Source organism: Nymphaea colorata, chromosome 3 (assembly GCF_008831285.2).
Source record: "Nymphaea colorata isolate Beijing-Zhang1983 chromosome 3, ASM883128v2, whole genome shotgun sequence".
Classification (NCBI taxonomy): Eukaryota; Viridiplantae; Streptophyta; class Magnoliopsida; order Nymphaeales; family Nymphaeaceae; genus Nymphaea; species Nymphaea colorata.
In genome coordinates, this window is record NC_045140.1 from 23,418,681 (window position 1) to 23,439,264 (window position 20,584).

Genomic DNA, 20,584 nt, shown 5'->3' on the forward strand with positions numbered 1-20,584 from the left:
AGCGTATATCATTATCTCACACTCATAGTATTTGAGATAATGAGAAATAATAGTAGGAGATAACGATTAGGGTATGATATAATGATGGGGCTGAGATAACAATAGGAATATGAGACAATGACAAGGGTTCACATGAGTGACCGTTCAAAAGGGGTATATTGGTTATAACAATATACACATATGGACTTACATGTTTGACCTTTATCGAATCCCAAATTCTTTCCTTTTAGGTTTTTTTTCCTTGTCAGTACAAAAGTTTTTTTTTTTTATTGATCATGGGCATTTTTTGTCATGATTAAAATTAAGCACAAAAATTTCATACACGACACAGCATATATAACCTGCTCCGGTCTGAAATGGGCATGTGCTTTGCCTAGAAGCAGACATGAATGGTCTGCAGGATGCAACCCGCTGATTGTTTTGGGTCCCAACATTGATGTTGAGGACGTTACAGTGGCCACAGAGGTCCGTCCCGCTATAACTTCTTTGTACTTTGTCTTGTTATTGATCTCATTTTCTTGTATTCTTTTTATACATATTTGCTGTGTTCTTGGTTCTTGATTGAATAAAAGTAGGCGGCATAACCACCAGTAGGGAGCATTGAGAAAGAAGCCCCAGGTATCGTTTCTTCTCATTTTTCCATGAGAAAGGTGTTTCGGGAAGGCAGATTAGTAACCCGAAACTGTACGATTGATTTCTTAAAATCGATCAGCTTGGGGAGCCTTAGGTGTGGTGCAGGTGGCGTCATCGTTCAAATCTCATGAGTTTCATTCCTTGTAAAAGTCCGTGCTGTGGATAGAAATCCAACGGCTTTTTCTTATGCACTAGAAGAGCATTCAAGTGTTTGGGCTTCTCTTCAAACTCATAGAGAAAAGATCAAGATTGCTCGGATACAATCCTGGAATGTGAAATGCTGAATGCATTTCGTAATGAACATCTCATTAATATGAAGGTTTTCAGGTATACACTCTGAAATCTTGTTCCAGCCATCGGCTCCTGCGTGCCAGTGTTGTGCATGCTTACAGCTAGCAGAAGCCAAGGCAATTTATTTAGTTTACAACTTTACATTTCCTGCCATGATCCACTCATAGAGACGACATAAGTTTTAAGGCCTGATGAAAGGCAGGAAAATGAGCTCCATTACACCATTCAACCTGTAAAAGAGAAAGCACCAAATATTAACAGAATTCCTAAGCCATTTTTTTCTTTCATTCGCTCTCAAGACCGAACATCGTTTCCAGCAGCTAATTTGAAGTGGCTTGCTCATGTCTTTCATAACGTAGCAGAATATCGTGCATCAATTTGTTCAGGATTGGTCCGTGTGTACACCAGTCGCCACAAGCACTTTGGGAGACCAAGGCGTTAAGGAGAATGAAGAACAGATTGCCCTGGCGAGCAGTCATCTGTGCTTGTGTATTTGGTCTCAAAATCGAAGTCATTGTGGCTGATAAAGTTCATCTTGATAACATCACTTTATTTGAATAACTTGAAATTACATCTCTCTTCCATAATGGGCTACACGTAAAAAGAATTCTTCTATACCTCAATGGTTACAGCCGCAGGGGAGAAGAATGTGCCATCCGCAACTGCAGGGTGACCAACCCTGTTGCTGAGTCATAAGAGAACTCCACTTCAGTATTATTTACTAAACATCTCCGGGGCTTTGAAGAAGAGTAAGCACCAAATCTCCCACAGCCCTTCACCTCCATTTTCACGCAGGCAATTGCCTCTCGACTGCAGTTTTCCAGAGTCGCTCTGGACAGCAGTGAATCCATCTCGTCGACAGCATCTGGAATTTCCTTCCTCGTGCTTTGAACTTCATATGATTCGATTGCACCTCCTGCATTGATCATGTCGATAAGGCCAAGTGGCGCAAACCCAAACCCAGGTCCCAGAACCTGCAAAGGAGAACCAAGAAATGCTTTATATACTGAGAGAAAGAAACAGAGAGGGGGAGGGAGGAAGAGAGAGGTAGGGAGGGAAGGAGGAGAACCTTGACGGGTGTAATGGTGAAGATCTCATGCTCTAGGACACCGAGAGTTAGGGGCAAGGATGCATTGTTGGGAAGACGGACCAGTTCACCTATTGCAGAGAAAATAAACCAACAATTTGTAAGTCCTAGTGAAGTCTAGCAGTGCATCAAATCTCTCAGATTCACGGACAAATGTGCTTGTGATCTGAATATAGAAAGAATTTGTGCACTGCAAAAAGAGAAAGTTCTAAAACCATCATATTCAGATTATGGCAGTGTTAGATATGAAAGGAATAATTGTATAGTTTTATGACATTCGGATGGAAACTTTCTTATCTTCTTTTTTCCATCTGAAATAAGAACAATTCTCTGTGAAACAGAGACTGACAGAGCTGCAAGCACATGCATGCTTATCCTGCTTGGACAGACTACTAGCCAAGTGGACTCGATTTGCCTTGGGCAATCAAAGTTCTGATGGGCTTAACGGCCTAGACAACTTCTCTTCTCCAGAGAAGTTATCTTTAAAGTACAACAGGCCATAAAAACGCAGACTTGTCCTCATTTGCTCTGTAGACCCTTGTACAAATAGTACACCAGGGTGATTTTATCCAGGCCATCAAACACCTCCTTTCAAAGCACCTCCTTTCAGGGCTATTTATAATGTTTTGTCTACAAGGGCCATTTAGTCAAGCTCAACTCTAAGTGCACAAGGGAAACTGCATTAAATTGGGCTTGTACCTTTGTGACTGTAAACAACACAATCACCATTCCAGTCGGCATCTATAGCAGCCTCACGAATCAAGTGCACATCACGCCCTCTCAGGCTTCCGGTCAGTGTCTTGGTACTGTTTTCATGGAAGACGTTCTTTTTCTTTGTGCTGCTCCAAGCTGCACCTTGGCAGTTGAACGCCCCCAAGACACCAGTGAACTTGTTCATGTTCCAGATCTTGAGCAAGCTGATGCCATCTCGAGCAGGGTCGGCAAACAAGCAATCACAAGTGGGACGGCCAGGAAGGCGAGCCCGGAGTATGGAGCCATCAGGCAAGACCAGCTTCCTCAACAGCTCAAAATTGTGCTTCCCCGGAGCATCACTGTTACATGGAAGCAAGAAGGATTAGCATCATATTTCTACTAAAATTTATCCGCTAGAGAAACAATAAATTCACCAGTACCCGTACAATTGAGAATGGAAAACTAGACAAATGTAAAGCACTCAAGCGAACAAATTACCATGCTCATGTTGCACTATTATTTCAAGGGCTTTAAAAACAGGCAACTCAATCTCATCTTTGATTTTAAAAACTAGCACAGAAGGCATCTCATTTACTAAAAGACAAGCCAGGATAAGGGAAATAAGCACTAATATTTCTGTTCACATAATGAAACATTAGCATTGTCGTTCACCTGAAAACTAACTTGCAAGCCGCAAATTAAAGAAATGAGACCACAAGTGCATAAGTTCACAAAGTTCAAAAATAAAGCGAAATGGAAAAGGTGAGAACAGGAAAAAGAACGCCGTCTTCTCTATCTTTCTATCGTCGAGCTCTTTGAGCTAATCGCTCACCTGACATAGATGGGGCCACCGCTGATGGCTCTAGCCGCTGCATGGTACTCCGCTGCAGGGTGCAGAGAGTGGAACATGTCCCAGTCCGGCTGCATGAACTCTCCTAAGAAGATGCTGTTGTAGGCCACAGACGCTATATGGATCGTATGCGAAACGGGATCCCTGGGTAGAAATCGTCAGACGCCCTCACTACAGCCGTCTGTTTGGAGCTGTATCGCCATCGTGACCAATTCAGATTCATCCTCATGAAAGGACAGAGTCAGAGCAAAACGAAGACAGGATCGATAACAGAGAGGAACAGAACATACCAATAAAGGGCGTCAGTGTTGTGGCTCATGCACGCGATGCAGCCATTGTCTGGAAAGTTTCGGGCGATGCTGGCATCCAGAGCACGGTGATACTTGCTCGTGAGATCCACCCGGCCTCCGAGGCCGCGCCCAGGGTCTCCAGGATGCACTGGACGTCGACTTTGACGCCGTCTACACCGGCAGAGGCGAGGTAGCTATGGAGCTCGTCGTAGAACCGGTAGACGCTCTGGGGATGAACTACCCCGAGCCCCTGCTTCGTCAATATGTCTGTCTTCATTGCCGGATCGTTGCTCACCACCCCCGGCGAGTGCGACGGGTACTTCATTGCAGAGTTGTACTGCTCCATTCCGGCGACACCGGGCTGAACTCCGCCCCAGTATCCGGTAATGGCGTGCCATACGTAGACGTATTTCAGGCCGTGCTTCGCCTTCGCGATGTCAACAATGTGGTTGATTCCCTCGATGGATCCATCGCCGGCGCCCGACTTTCTCTGGAACTTGTGGTTCTCCTTGATCCCGGTTAGCCGGAAGAGCTCGCTCTCCTTGGCGGCGCCTGGGTCGGACCCAACAGACTGCCATCCGTCGTCGATGATGACGAATTTAGCCGGAGCACCGCCGGCGGCAAGACTGGCGAGCCCGGCCTCGACCCCCTCGGCGGTGACCTCCTGGTAGAAGGCGTCCCAGGTGCACCAGCCAAACCAGTCGACAATGCCTGGCAGCCGCTTCTCCGACCGCAGCCGGAATGACTTGAGGTGGTTTTTAACGGCGCGGACCGCGTCGGAAATCGTCGAAAAGGGATCGGAGCCGGCGGCGACGTAGAGAGAGTGGGAGAATGCAGACTCGCGGACGGCGGGATCGCCGGACTCTATGCAGATCTCAAGCTGGTCGAGGGGGTTGCCCTGCAAGGAGGCACGGAAAGGGCCCTCCAAAAGGGGCAGGAAGACGGTGTAGAACGTCTGACTGTGTCCAGCGAGGCCGGGGAACTCGTCGGCTGAAGAGTCATCCCTGGACTCAACGAGGAGGAACTGGGTCTCCGTTGGGACGTCTTGCCCGCGGTCACCCATCTTCTGGGCCATCCACCATAGCTTGAACCTGAAACTCGCCATGAATCGTACGTTTCTGCAAAAATACCCACAACCCAAAATCGCCATTATCATCACGCCTCGGTCGCTCAACAAAAACACAATATCTAATCCTACTACCTAAGAGTCCCAAGGGGGACGACATGGCGACTATTGCTCTCCTTTAAGTTGGCGCCAACGAAGATGCCATCGACCGGGCCGGAATCGGAAGCCGAAGACGATATCACATTCTCCTGCACGTCGGAGAGTATCGCACGATCCCCAACAAATAGTTTCCGCTCCGAAACACGAACCGTCGGCGTGATAGTCATCTCCTTCCGATCACCTTCCTTGCTTTCCTTCTTGCCCTTCCCCACAAACGCAGAAGCCTGTCGCGTAGATAACGCCCGGACACGCAGTAAAACCCGTTGCTTGAAACATGAAGAAAACAAAACAATAAAAACCGTTGGAAAATCGACCAAAAAAGTATAAGATGCATCATTCTTCAATAACAGATCGTGCTGCTAGAAATTACTCCGAGCATCGTAATAGCTCGATCCCCTCGTTTTAACTAGAAGATTCGAGCATTCATTCTCTCATTGGCAGATATAAGCTTAAACCCTTATCGCCAATCAGAGAAAAGGGCATGCCATGCTTTTATTGGCAGATACAAGCCTAAAATCCTGCAAGCCAATCAGAGAAGAAAAATTGGCGAAGGAGAAAACGGAGTACCAGAAGGAGAGACCGTCGCGTGGACAGATGAACGAGTGAAAAGCGGAAAAGCGGAACTCGATGGCAGGAGAAGAGATGGAGGAGAGGATGAATTTAAAGAGGAGGAGAGCCAATACTGCCTGCAACCCATCACCGTCCTCATCGCCCTCTCCCCTTCCCCTCTTCTTCTACCTCTGCTTCTTCTGTATCTTCTGTCTGTTTCTTTCTCTCTCTAACCTCTAGACAGACAGATGAGTGTGCCACGCCGGCGCCACGTCATTTCATAGTGTCGAGTCATATTCTTCGGAGTTAGCTCCACGTCACTCCAACGCAATCTGTCGTCTTGTCAAATGACTCAAATACCATTGCCCTTTTCCGGTGGATCGGATACTTGCATGACACTTTAGTGATGGATCTACGGCTTTTAACTCAGGGCTTCAATCTGCCGTGGATCCAACATTGGGGATTAGATCCGGAGTTTTCGGCACAATGAAAGATCCGACTCATTTTCCCCACACTATTAAAGATGATAAGGAGACCAAAGAAATCCGATATAATAATCTGAACAATCGGAAATTGGGTCGAGCACTTATATCCGATTTAATTGTTCACAACATGCATGGTAATTTTGTCATTTCACCATTGAAAAAAAATCTCTGACCAAAGTGGTCACCTAGGCAACCAGAGTTAACCAATGAAAGCAGGAAACGCGTGAATTTAAACAGATTATAAGGAGAATCGCTTCTGTTTCTGCCACACACTTGTCGAATCCCCACCGATTCCGTCCATATTACGGAGAACACTCGGATCTTGTTTACACGATACTTTAACTATCGACTTTGTTTTTATTAAATTTAACCACAAAATTCGTATCAGGAATCATAAGGGAACAATACATTAAATGTTTTTTTTTTTAAAGAATGTAATATGAGATATAATATGATACCTACATAAACAGTGAACCCTAACTTCAGCAATGCATTATGCACTAATAAATGCCAAACTCATATAATATATTGAGATTTGATTGATATCCTTTCTTATGTTGCTTGAATATGACGGCTTACGCTTTTTGATATGTAATCTTATGGATTTCTATGATGAGCATACGTGCGTATATATTCGGATGGTGCTGCTTCGTTTTCAGCCGCATATATGCGGCAATAGTAATTAACACTTGTATGTTTTCGACAGACGTGACTGTTTTAAGACTTAGCATATATGGACAAAATACCATAATATCTTCTAACAATTAGAATGTCTATATTTTATTTTTCTTGTTGGTCGATAGTACCCTCTTGACCAGCTTTACATTTATACATACATTATTCCTCGGACTGTTGAGTTGTATTTGGCGGATATGTGTAGTTATATGGACGGATTTATTCGTCGGTGTATTTTTATAGTTTTAGTGACGGCAAAAGCACGTCAATAAAATTTTGAAATTTTGCTGACAACCTACTTTCATCGATATTAATGACAAATACCGTTAGTAATATGGAAAGTATTACTGCCGACGGTAAAACCTGTTTTACTGATGCCTCTTTACCGTAGGTAAATGTTCAACGGATTCACTACACATCGACAATAATGCCAATCACGCTTTAACGACGGTTTACCGATTCCGTTAATAACTACAATGTTTTTTACAGCATTTTCGTTACCATGTCGATAATAGCAGTGTTTTACTGACGCAGTAAGTGTTGGATTTTTTGTAATGTCACCTCACATCTCACATAATTTTTCACAAACACAAGTTTTATGTCAACTTTCTCGTTCATATCACCTCTGCATTTAATCGTGCATCTCATATGGTGTTAATATCACGTGGCATGCTAATACAACGTGTTACATGCATCATGGCCACATTAAGCGTATGAAAAGTTCCACATGCATTATCGATATAGTCAACAATATACATGCACCAAAATTGGAATCTATACGAATTTATGTCATAGAGGAATGCGTGACACACATAAGATCCAATAATAAGAACCAATTCCACCTTGGTCTCCAATCAAGGATAAGTTTTGCTAAAACATTGGTTTTCATGAAATACCTAAAGAAAACTGCATCGCTCATAGGTTTTCAGGCAAAAATGATCCTTGTCCCTTGTGTTTTATATGCATTGTATTCTAAGCATCCACATTTAAAAAAAAATATGGTTTTAATAAAGCTACTGGGAAATTGTTTTTTTTTTAATCAAGCCTTTTGAGGATGCCACCAAACACCCATTATTATTTTCAATATATAATATAAAACAGTACTTGGTTGAAGCCCTTAGTCATTTCTTTGTCTTGGGAGCTTTGACACCTGAGTAGAAAGCAGAACACCTGTCGTATAAGCATCACACATCTATCATTTATAGTTATGAAAAAATAACACTCACAAGAATCAATCCGATTATGCTATCGATAAGGTAGATCAGATTGGGGCAACAACGAAGCTTATAAAAATAAAGGGTTATTGTGATTGGGATCCGATTGGGGAACCTCACCTGTCAAAACGGGACTTTATCGGGTAAAATCCGGTTCAGGTCGATCCATGCTCGACCCGCTACCAGGTTCTTTTATTAAGTTCTTGCGGAAACTAATAGGTAGGTCGATTCCTGTAACTTTATATAAAACAAGCCACGTTTGTTTGCCATCCGATTAGAAGGAAGAGGAAGAAATCTCGACTTACGTTTTACGTGGCAGTTAAATCGAGAGGGCTGTATTATGAGAAGTGATCATTCTAACGCAGACCCTTTCCCGTTTGGCGTGCGCCAGAAATCGCGGGAATGAAATTGGCGCCTTTATTCGCCACCGCCGACCTCCCTTCCCTCTCCTTTCCAGTTTCCCCTCCCTTCCCTCTCAAGAAGGAGAAATTTGAAAAAGCGAGGGTTTCATCTCACCCAAGAATTTCCCGAAAGATGGCGGAAACTGTTACCGAATTGGAAGAAATCGAGAGTCTCCTTCTTCATTCGAGATCGAACCAGGAGAAAGCCCTTGGTTACGGAAACCTTTTGCTCTTCCAAGAGCGCTTATGCGGCGGCTCGTCTATGATCGGCGCGCTCCGTGAGCGGCTGCCGCGTCTCCTTCGTCCGATCCGAGCTGATATATTCGTCGAAGACGAAGAAGTGTGAGTTTCGTCTCCTCGTCAATCGGGTTTTCACACGCATCTCTCTTTTTCTCGCTGTCCATGACCGTTTCCTATTTAGGCTGATGTTTTGGACTTCTGTTCATAGTGCCTCGCAGGCGCTGAAGTGCTTGGGGTTTGTAATTTATCACCCGGATCTGGTTATCGCGATACCCGGTGAGAAGCTGCTTATTTCGAAGAATTCCCTTGTTTATAAAAATTCCTTTGTCCTTGCGCATGTATCCGCGTGTGTGCATGCGTGGTGTTCGTATTCAGTTTTCTTTTTTGTTGCTTTCTTCGCTGTTAGGCGTATGCGCTGAGTTCGCTAGGACTATAGAGATCCTTTTGTCAGGTGTGTGATGTACTGCCAGTTTTATGATGCCATTGTTTATTCGAAACTACATTTTGTGATGGCTTGTTGACCGTGTGATTCATATCACAGTTAAAGTGGATAAAGTCATTGCTGTCGCTCGAGCCTGGCTCGCATCGTTGAGGAAGGAACCTCTGTTCTTCGGTAGAATCTGTTTTTTCTGTTGATCGAACGGGCTCGTGGCTCTTAGCATGGCTTTGCATATTGCAATAGGAGACTGGTTTGGGACCTGAGATAATGATTTGGACGTTTGTCTGTCTGATATCTTTCATGTTACTTGCGTTGATTGCACAATCGTTGTATTCTAGTAGGAAACATGAACGTTTGCTAATTACAAGATATGAAGTATGAACCTCACTTCGAACTTCCTTTTTTCTTTTCACCGGTAGGCGTTCTTTTCTGCATTTTTTTTTTCTTTTAGTTTCTTGAGCGGACTTGTTGAACATTTCAGGGCACCTCTTTGTATTTAACATAAGCTTCTCACTGTTTCTCTTGTACTTGTTATTCCAAAATATTATTGTTTTTTTATCCTTCTATGAAGAAATTGAGAACAGTTATCTAACGCCATTAATCCCAAACAGAAGTTTCGTACAGTATCGGTTTATGTTAGTATTTATTGTTGTTTAATTGTGTTACATGTTCACTGGTAAGAAGTCTTCTGATGCGATGCTTATTGGTTGTTGTAGATGGTGATACCTGTGCTATTGTGGAATCCATAGTCAAACTCATAACAAACACTAAGATGAAGGTTGCTGAAGTCTACAGAACTTTCCAGTTTACGTGTTTTCTCTCTTTTAGTCAAGTTGCCTACTGATGTGTTTAGGCTTGCAGGCCATTTGTAACCTGGGAGTCTGGTGTATATCAATGCAACAATTCCACTCTTCTTTTGTGATAGCACAGTCAAACCCTTTGTTAGGGGCTGTAATTTATGCCCTCGACAATCCAATGGGGTCTCTATCAACGACGTTTGAAGCAACCCAGGTTCTAATTGTTATACTGCCTTTTCTTGTTGATCATGCTAGTTTCAGTTGTCCCAGTAGTTGTTAGCATAATCACAAATATATGAAATGTCGTGCTTTGTTGCCAAAACGTGGCAAAACTATTTTATCAGAAATATTGCAATATTTTAAAAACAATGGCAAAAGAATTTCTGCAATAAGTTCACAGTATTATCCTTTTCTATAATTGCTTTTAAATGAATTTTTAGGTTATGCTTTTTTGAACTTCAATTATTTTGAAGCATTTCTAATCTTTATCAAAGTGTTTGTAAGAAAATCAGTAGATAACTGTTAATTTCATATGGAATTATTTTAATTATTATTTTTTATTTCCTGAGATTTTCCCAAGAGAAACGACTATGCCTAAAAATATCAGAGAGAAACCTCACCGATAAGAGCCCAAAAATGTTATTTGTGACTTTGGCTATTATAATGCCTTGTCAGTGAGTGGATTTTGTTTGTTGGCTGTAATTTTAAAAAAATCCAGCTTGCTGATTATCTGTTTCACTGTTAAGATGCACTCACACATGGCATTCATAGTTTATAGTGGACCAAATGTCCTTGTTGCACAATAGCTATGAACACAGGCATGTAAAGATAAGGAGAAATGTTGACCTTTTGCTTTATTAAAATAAAAAGGGGGAAAAGAAAGCACCAACTGATGCTCATATGTCTTGCAGTTAAGATTTCAGTGTTTTGCATTGTCATGGAATTTTTAGGAAGAATCTTTTGATGCTTATATCTCTTGCAGTTAAGATTTCAGAGTGTGGCATTATTGTGGAACTTTTAGGAAGAATTGTGGCTGGTAATATCGTAAACTGTCATATAGCTGATGAACTGATATTTCAGTCACTAAAAACCTGACATAAAAACCAAAGGTAATCAAGTGAGGAAATAATGTAACCATGGCAATCATTTTGGAAATACCTAAAATGGATTTTTTCCAATTTATTGTTACAAAAATTTGCTATTCGGCATGACTGAAGGTGGAACTCTGGAAATTCAATGTGACATCTCTTATTTATGCTACTATGCTTGTACTTAAGATTAATTTTGATTAGCATTTCACTGAAATTATTTTACGATTGATGGTACATGTTATGGCATTAGTAGTAAGGCAGGATAACACACGGTGTTTGAAGTTTGAACTTTTTGTAGGCCTTGGTAAAGTTGGTATCTCAAATGAGTGACAATATGAGAACTCTGTCCAGCATGTGGGCTCCACCAATATATAGGAGACTTTTGAGCTTGGACAAAAAGGAGAGAGATATGTCAATCAGATGTCTTCAAAAGGTCAAGTCATGCATATTGCCCCCTCTTCCTACTCTTTCAAAGGTAAAGATTCTTGGTGTGATCTCCAAGTTGCAATGGGTTCTAACCATTCTACAATTTTTATATAACCAAGTCTCATTTTCCAATAAGATGTGACTTGCCATTACATAAATCTGTTCTATATCTGCTAATCACTTGTTATCTATTTTATTCATTGTCAACTGTTTTGGCTTCAATTTTGGAGCCGTACAAGTAATGTTTAGTATTTTATGGACAAGGGAAGCTAGGATTTCCTGCTGAAAGTTCTGTTTCTATGTTAGTGGTTCTATAAATGGTCATCCAAGTTGGTTTCCTGTTTTTTACCTCAAATCTCTTACATATCGTCTGTATTTTTTGGGCTATAAATGAGGGAAAGAATATCAGCAGTATTTCAATTCATATCAGCAACTTTCTTACTGTTTTCACAAAGCCTTCATCACCATAACTCTCCTAAGCATGACTCCATGGTTAAGATCCTCCTTTAAGAATATAGTCTTGGAGATAAGCCAATTTACTCAGCTTGGAGCCAACACTATCCATTCAAGGGTGATCATCAGGTCTGGAACTCAACCAGATATTGGGTAATTGGCCTGCATGTGGGCTGTAATTTACAGGTGAGCCTTATAATAGTCAGGGCGCCAGCTAAGCTTAACCAGAAGAAATTTAAATTGACCCAAAGCAGACAAACAATATGTATGTTGGAATAGGGGTTCTTCTTGTTGAGTCCTTTTCAGTAGTACTGGCCAATGCATCAGTGCCAGGATTCAAAAAGGTCTAGCTGACACCTAGTTGAGACTCTAGAAGACCTTAGCAAGGACTTCAAAAAACAACGTGATTAAAGACAACCAAAACTGTCTACATCTATTTTTTGTTTTCTAAAACACTAAAAGTAACAGAAAATAAGAGCTGGGCTTGACCAATTCCCTTGTAAGTGTTGACAGAAAATTGATGCATGAGTAAAACCAGGGGCATCTTAGTTTCAAAAAAGAGGAGGATGAAATTGTTCATGTTCCATTTGATAACTAGAGGCAAATTTAATGATAGGTTGTGTTATCTGCAAGAGAAAAGGCTCTATGAGAAAATAGAGATGTCCCTTATGTTGCATGTGATATGTGAAATGGAAGTATCAACTTCTTTTCTGGAGGTGCTGGGTCACTGTGGCAAGCTTATCATGTTTTGTCTGCTATGGTCATATATATTAATGCCATGTAGCCTGCCATTGATAATCCATGGTTGTTCCCTACTTTATTTCTGCACCTTCACCTTCTTTAATTCTACAGATGCTGCCTTGCTACTTAGTTTCTGCATACTTGAATTTATTTATTGACTTCCACTAAGTAATTTCTTACGATCATTTGGTTTGGTGGAAACATGAATATAAAAGTATAAAACATTTGATGGAACAAGGCGAAATTGGATTTGCAAGATCATAGGATGAATAGTTTGTCTGATTTGGAGTAAGTATAGGTTTAAATAAAATCTTAATGGAAGCAGGGAGGGCTATAAAATGTTTCTACATTTTTCTGGATATTTGGCAAGGACAAGAGCACTTGGGTTCATTTCCTGTATAGATGTGACACCAAGACTAGATCTGCACATGGGCCTGGCCTATCCGGAGCCAGAACGACCTTGATAGAGCTGAAGTGTACTTGAGTGGGTCCTACAGCACCAAGCCTAATCTGGATTGTGAAGGAATATGCTGGTTACCCAACCCGGCCAGGTTGAATTTGATTTTTTTTTTTAAAACTTCTTTTAGAACTTAATCATGTAGAGAAAAATTGTACTTAAAATTTGAATATGTTTCCAGTGAGTCATATTATGGAAGAGTATGGAAACATGTAACAAATTAAGTTTGTTATGGTAATGCCATATATATATATATATATATATATATAATTTTAATAAATATATTTTAATTGTGCAGTTGGGGTTGAGGTCAAAGTGTCTGACCTGGTAGCCCATGTCTTTTTGGACATATGGGTAGATTTGGCCTTTAAAATTGAGATACCAAGCTTAGGTCCAGCCATGATGGGTTGGACCAAACCCAAGTTCTGGCCCTAGTCAGGCAATGCATAGCCTTAACCAAGGCGTGTAGATTGAATCATCGTTACTCTTTATAATTTTTTTCCATTCCATGTTGTAAAAAGTGGTACTTTGTAACGTATTGGCTGATACATATTTATGTATAGGCCCTCATTGCCCTATTTTCATGTATGAAGAAAAAAAGTATTTTGATGGGGTTGTTTTTATCAGCCAATGCGCCTCTGGCACAAAGCAATATTGATAACATTGCTTCCCTCCCATAATGCATGAAGGACATTTCAGTAGATGGTTTTCTAGCAACGGATTTTCTGACGTCTGACTGACCCAAAAGCATAAAGTCAGGAAGGGTTGCCTTTTTGTTAAGCATGTTAGTGCAATTGAGTTCAAAAATCTAAAGCAACAAAGATGCTGACGCTGACTGGCTGTCTGTGCACAAAAATTTTACACCCCTGTTTATAAATTACTGAATCTGACTTTACAAGTAACAAGTGATTTAAATGATTACGTGACAAGTGGCAACCTTATTATCTACAAGAACTTTGACATTTTTTTCACTTTGGCAATCTGTCATGAGCACAGGCTTATATGTCCCATGTTAGATTGGTCATTGCATTATTTTTCATTTCAGTTTTGATCCTCACTTCTCCCAACATTTGATTGAACAGGTCGTTAGTGCAGATATCCAACAAAAATTGCTTTATCAGTTGGATGCATTGTTGCAGCAGTCAGGATGCAAGGTCCATGCAATCCAAGCTTGGGGATGGCTAATCAGACTCCTGGGATTTTATACGATAAAACACAGGCGTCTACTTAACCAGCTACTCAAGGTTCCTGAGAAAACATTTTCTGATAATGATCCACAGGTTCAAATTGCTTCACAGGTATACTGCCGTGGCTATTTTGCTGTTACTTGATTGAAGTCGTAAAGAACTGATTTCAAACTACAGGGGTTACTATCTATGCTATAAGTTGGCTGCATGAGTCAACGGCAAAGTATTGAGTGGACATTTAATTTACTTACCTTAATGCAAACAGGTTGCTTGGGAAGCTTTGATTGATGTATTTGTGCAATTTCATTTGCCAATGATACAAGAGCAAACTGGTAAATTTGATGATGATCTACAAGAGAAAGGGGTATCACTCAAACTTTCTCATCAACTTACTGATCCTCGGGGAGGGAAACATTCATCAACTGAAGGGTCAACTAGCGATTGTCAAAGTCAATTTTCAAGGTTTCAGAAGATCATAAAGCTCCTAATGAAACCCTTAGTTGGAATTATGTCAAGTAGGTGCAGCATAACTGTTCATTTATCATGTCTAAAAACATGGTGCTACTTGTTACATAAACTTGTTCTTTTAGTGAACTGTGCCTCCCTTATCCCGCTAGTGCTGGAGCCGATGCTTCTTGTAGTCTTCCAGAAGGGACCCGATAACAAAAGCTATTGCATATGGAAGTCATGCATAGATCTGTTTGATGACTTTATCTCGTCCAAGGTAAAGGTCCATAATGATGAAAATGTTGGAGTTGATTTAACCCCGGTTAACATCACCTCTGGTGATGCAAACATGTGGAAGAATTATTCAATCAAATGGATGTCTTGGGATCTGAAGATGTTAAATTTCAACCTGAGAATGATTCAGTCCATTGTACCAAGTGTTTTGAAACAGAATACATCATCTGAAGTTGCAAAAATGGCTTCAGCAGCTGTTCTACAGCTTTTCTGTTCTGTACTTAAGGGAGTAAAGATTGAGTTCCAGCAGCTCTCACAGCCATTCAGCTCCATCCTTCTGTCACTGAATATGATTTTAACGTTCATAAAGGATTGGTACGAGGATGTCACAGGGAAATTTGCAAATTGTTTCCACCAGGAATTGCATTATGCTACACTCCAGTTGTTGCAAACTGCAATAGAGGAATTGCCAGATTCAATATTGTCCTCTCCTCTATATGAATTTCGTTTAGACATCAAGATGATTAACAACTTGTGGTCTGCTGATGTAATTCAAAATGTGAGAGGCCATTTAAGTGGTATCAGCATGATGCTATGCATGGATGCTGTTTCTCCGATTTCATTTTGTGTCCTGCTTTATCTCATTGTTGGTGCTACCTATAGTTCAAGCATTACAGGCGAGATACTGTTTACTAAGATGGAAAAGTTTTCACAGATTGCATTCTCTGTAGTCGATCCTATACAAAATTTGCATGCTGTTGTTGAAATGCAATATATTTACATGTTCAAATCCGTAACTAATGGATTATACTGGCTAAAGGTCTGGAAGGTATTTGCAAAGTCTCTGAAGGAACGGTTTGATAAAGTAATCTCCTCCCCCTTTGTGATAACAGAAACTCATTTGCATCTACTGGTGTATTACTTATGCTTCCCTTTGGAGATGTCTTCTTCAACATGTTTATTGATGACGGCAGATGATGATGAAAGCACTGGCAAACATGTGTTCACGAGTGAAAACAAGCATGAACTTGAGCTTATTATGGACACATGGAAATCCCTTTACGATTCTGTGAATCATGTCATAAAGGACAGGTGCACCAAGATTCACTTTTCTGAAGGTTTGTGTCAGAGATTGCTTGCCATTGTTAATGGAAGAGATAAAATGAATGCTGTACTTCAGAGTTTCACTTTCCTTTGGTTCTATGGCGAGATGGCTATTCATGTGCTGAACCAGGTCCGGATGCCTGGGGCTCTGAGCCAACAGCGCAGACAGCAAAAGGGGGATAAACGGAATTCTTTAGAATTTGTTGCAAGGTAATGACACTCAAATTTTTCATTTCAGCTGCATTTGGTTTTCTTATCTCATCCAATCATGTCATTCATTATGTTCGTGTAGATTTCTTCAGTTTTCTCTGACATTTGTCGAGACAATTCAAAGGGTTGATTGTTCCACAGTTTCCAGGTAACTCTCTCTTTCTTGCACACAAACACACACACACTCACACACTCACACACAAGGATGATATTCAAGATCTATTAAGTTTAAAAGGACGGTGATCTTATGATAAAATAGCTGCTGGGACAAAGGTGCCCTGCCTTTATTCACTGCAAAATTATACATAGGTATGCAAAATCACCCTAAAGATGAAAAGGTCTGGTTATCTTGTTAGCACTCATTAAAATCTTTCAAAGGACAATTCATCAAATATGCTTGCAGCTTGCTACACTGATTTATTTGATCTAGTTGGCTTAATTTCATAAAAACAAGCAGTTTCAAATAATGTCAAAGAACATGCAGAATTTCATTTAAATACTTGTGGAGCCCTTTGCTAACCTATGGATGTTGAGCTGTTGCAGCTTTCTGATAATGCATCCACTAAAAGTGCTTTACTGTTTTTTACAGTCGTGGTCATGGATGTGCTTTGGTCTTCATAAAAGACTAACAAAACGTACTTTGGTAGTTGATAATTTGAGTGCCTTGGTATCAATTCTACTTTGATAAGCATAGCTTTTTCTTTTTCATCATAAGGATTGTTGCTAGATCTGTCAAACAGTACGATTTAAGCTTACAAACTCATAACTATCTTATTCTAAGTCCTTTGTCTAGAGGGTTGGTTGGTGTTCATGACAGAATATATTTGTTTAACATTTAGGCCCCGTTTGATGGCAAGGAAGAATTTAACGTGGTAAATTTACCATAGAAAAAAATGATGAAAAAAATACAAGATGAAAATTTTCCTTCTTCTAATTTGAGGCCCTTTTTTATGACTGGGTAGTTTTTTGCATGGTAAAATTAATCATCTTTGATGCACATGGTAGTTTTTTGCAGGGTAAAATTAATTCTGTTTGATGTACAAGGTAATTTTTTGCAGGATAAAATAGTAAAGAGAAATGGGTTTTCACCAAACAAGCGTGTGAGAGAGTGACAAAGAGACGCATGGGGCTCACTTGGGGTTGCAAGCGGGCGATCTTGGGTTTACCGTGGGGAGGAACGAGAGATTGAGAAAGGGCTGCAAGCGGGCAACGTTGGGAAAAGATGGGAGGAACGAGAGAGCGACAGAGGGCTGCAAGCAGGGACGTTGGGAAAAGAGGGGAGGAACGAGAGAGCGAGAGAGGGGAGACGCAGCGAGAGAGGAGGAGACACAGCGATAGAGGAGAGACCTGTGCAGCGAGAGAGGAGGAGACGCAGCGAGAGAGGGGAAGAAGGGCATCAACGTGGAAAAGAGGGGAAAAAATGAGAGCCCTAACGGCTCTCAAAATTGTATGCGCAAAAAAGTCCGACCTGCACAGGTCGGACTTTTTTCCGCATGAAATTTCACCCGTTTGTACGATTTTTTCGGGTGAAATTTCACGACGTTTGAATCGTCGTGAACTCAGCGGGTGAAACTTCACCCAGCCATACTGTTTTCAACCGGTGCACAGGATTTCTCCTGTGCATCAAACAGGCCTTATTCTGGTGAGCATGTGCAGTCTTTAGTTCTAAGGCTGAACCACAAAAGCACAGCCATAGCAGCAAAACAGCCTTCCCTATCCCGATTGCTATCTATTTTTGATGATCTTTGAGTTTACGGCACTAAAGCATGTGGGACTTCTAATGGCATGCTCTTGTCATGGTATGTGTTTTGTCAATAAATGGCTGAGAGGACTAAAGCGGCAGATTGCTAATAAGCAACAACTAGATAAAATAATGAGATAATATAAAAATAGGGAAAAAATATTAATGTAAGTTAAAGGTTGTTTTGTGATGATCTTAATGTTAAAAAAAAAAAAACATGAAAAAATGTGGTAAATTTATGCTCACATTTTTTTTCCAAAAAGTGCATGTTTTTCTTTATTTTTTCATTTTTACTGTTCATATCGCCATTTTCTAAAGAAAAAACAATACATGTGGCTGTACTTGACAAAGGCCAATGTACACCTTTAGGGGCTGTTTGGCAATAGTAACATTTTACTACTGCTCCACAAATCTTCTCCAAAAATTTGAGCAGATTCATTGTACACTGTAACAGGGTGTTCCATGAACCTGCCCAATCTTTGTGGCAGATTTGTGGAATAGTAACAAGTTGTTCCTGTCTCCAAATGGCCCCTTATGGTTGTTGTTAAAAACCACGGCCTGCAATTCAAATTTTGCTGTTCCTTTCTCTATTTTGTTATGCTCAATACAACATAAGTTCTCATCTTTGGGTCATCCCTTGATTAGGAATAGTATTTTTTCTGACTAGACTATGATTGTTCATGCTTAACAGGGTTTGTACTGCTGTATGTAATCTTCTGATCCATCTTGAGACAAAAGATGATATTCTTTTGTTCATGGAGGTAATTGCTAATGTTCATATCTAACTATATTTCCATTTCTGGACTTGGTTTTTTTTCAACGGATAGTGGGTGCTTTAATTAGTAATACATCTTTTTGAACAGGTCTTTTCTGAGGCATTAGTTCAATCACTATCTTCTTTCAGTATGCTGTCAACAAACGCTCAGGTTCAAAGCCTTGCATCACAGATAGAGAACATGTGGATCCAGCTGCTAGATTGCATGGAGAGGAGTCACCCCCCTCTTATTTACGACTCTTCCCTTCTGCACTTGCAAGCACCTCTGCTGTTCGCTGGCCTTGATCATTCTCATGCTACCATTGCCAATGCCACCATTTCATTTTGGAACAGAACGTATGCTAAAGGAATTTCACTTTCTTATCCTAGCTGTTTGCTTCCGGTACTAGATAAGCTTTCTCGTGGTGGAAAGCTGCATCTCCGAAAGATCCCTGATGAGTTTGAAGCTGCTGAAACCTCGAGTGGACCTAAGTGGTTGACAGTGACTGCGACACAGAAGAAGAATTCTAAGAGAGTGTCATTCATGAAAGATGATAAGAACGTGGAGTTCGTCAAGGTCCCTGCTTTGGGCTTGAAGAGAAAGAAGATGGAACTGACTGAACACCAGAGGGAGGTGAAGAGGCTGCAGCAAGGAAGAGGTAGGGATTGCATGGGTCATGGTCCTGGGTTAAAAACTTACACAAGCATGGACTTCAGCCAAGGGAACGAGCACTCACAAGACACAGAGGAACCTCTAGATGCAGATGCGATCTTAAAGAAACTCAGAATGGGAAGTTAGCATGCAGGTTAAAATTTGACTCGTGGAGCCTCCATCTTCGGATTCGCTTTAGTTACACCATCAGTTAGAAAGTTGCCTTCCATGGACTTGGAGTGGGAGACTAGCGTGTAGATTAAGATTTGAGCCATGGAGTCTTCTAGTTGGGATTCGCTCGAGTTGCCATACTCCGAAGCCCCAGGTGACTACTCATCGCTGGTTGGGTGGCGAACCTTTTCTGCCATCCAATTTCATTTGAGAATCTGGTCACTGGCTCTTACGCGCAAAGTACCTCCTGGGATAGGAACGGAAAAATTCTTGTCGTGTAGAGGTCTGTATATATTTTTATGTAATAAAATATGAAATTACTATTTAGGCAATGCCCGATGGAAATTTCTTTTATAGGGGCTTGGTCGGTTGTTGAGCCTAACATTTTGCCCATTAATGTTCAGCGTATACGTTCTAACTTAGCGTAAGTAGTCGGTTAGCAACTTAAAATTCGGGCATTTCCTAGTGCTGCTTTTGAAAATGCTAATTTCCTTGGGAAAGCTGTTTTCTATTGGGGAGATGCGATTAAGCAACAAGAATGCGAATGGGTCGCGTCAGAAGGTTACATTCAAACGTTTGATTGAAATTGTAAGTGGTACAGTAAAAAACGGCGAGGTCATGCAATATTTAACTCGTGTGTGAGCTTAGCTGCCGATCCAGATTAAAGCCGTGACCCGTGACTTTGCTCGTCATGGATCTGAAAACGAGACAAGGAAGGTTAGTTAATCGCCTTTAATTGGATCTCGCCGTTTCAGTATCCACATCGCTTGGTTCGCTTAGCTAATAATAATTGTGGTACTCACTATATAGACTCCACTTGGTTCGATGAGGAGTGGACTCTGTTCGCCTGACACCTAAAACCCAAGCTCATTAGTTCAGTTAAAATTAAAAAATATTTTTAATATAAACCAATATATAAATATAATTAATTGTAATAAAATATAATAATTACATATAAAATTAATAAAATAATATTAATTTTTTTTGCTAAACTAAGTCGGACACCGAGTACCCGACTTAGTTTAGCATACATGAATCGATGACATA

General features: G+C 40.8%; 2 protein-coding genes across 6 annotated transcripts; one reads left to right on the forward strand and one right to left on the reverse strand.

Annotated features, from left to right (window-relative positions):
* Positions 1-1,445: 1,445 nt before the first annotated feature.
* On the reverse strand, positions 1,446-5,849 carry LOC116250770 (probable galactinol--sucrose galactosyltransferase 6). Its single transcript, XM_031624695.2, is given in 9 exon segments — positions 1,446-1,898; positions 1,994-2,082; positions 2,711-3,063; positions 3,537-3,699; positions 3,702-3,745; positions 3,845-3,971; positions 3,974-4,962; positions 5,046-5,341; positions 5,635-5,849. Coding segments are annotated over 9 exon segments (2,553 nt in total). The 5' UTR covers positions 5,779-5,849; the 3' UTR covers positions 1,446-1,550.
* Positions 5,850-8,362: 2,513 nt separating this feature from the next.
* LOC116251483 (uncharacterized) lies at positions 8,363-19,869 on the forward strand. 5 transcript variants are annotated; one of them, XM_031625785.2, is made up of 10 exons: positions 8,363-8,735; positions 8,815-8,909; positions 9,789-9,850; positions 9,934-10,083; positions 11,259-11,435; positions 14,120-14,335; positions 14,490-16,219; positions 16,302-16,367; positions 18,652-18,721; positions 18,824-19,869. In XM_031625785.2, exons 1-10 carry the CDS (start codon positions 8,395-8,397, stop codon positions 19,511-19,513), a joined length of 3,597 nt encoding a protein of 1,198 aa, XP_031481645.1. In that variant the 5' UTR covers positions 8,363-8,394; the 3' UTR covers positions 19,514-19,869. The 5 variants fall into 5 exon arrangements, with proteins under 5 accessions (XP_031481645.1, XP_031481646.1, XP_031481650.1 ...); XM_031625786.2 differs by having other exon boundaries at positions 8,842-8,909; XM_031625790.2 differs by lacking the exon at positions 8,815-8,909 and having other exon boundaries at positions 9,926-10,083.
* The last annotated feature ends 715 nt before the right edge of the window (positions 19,870-20,584 follow it).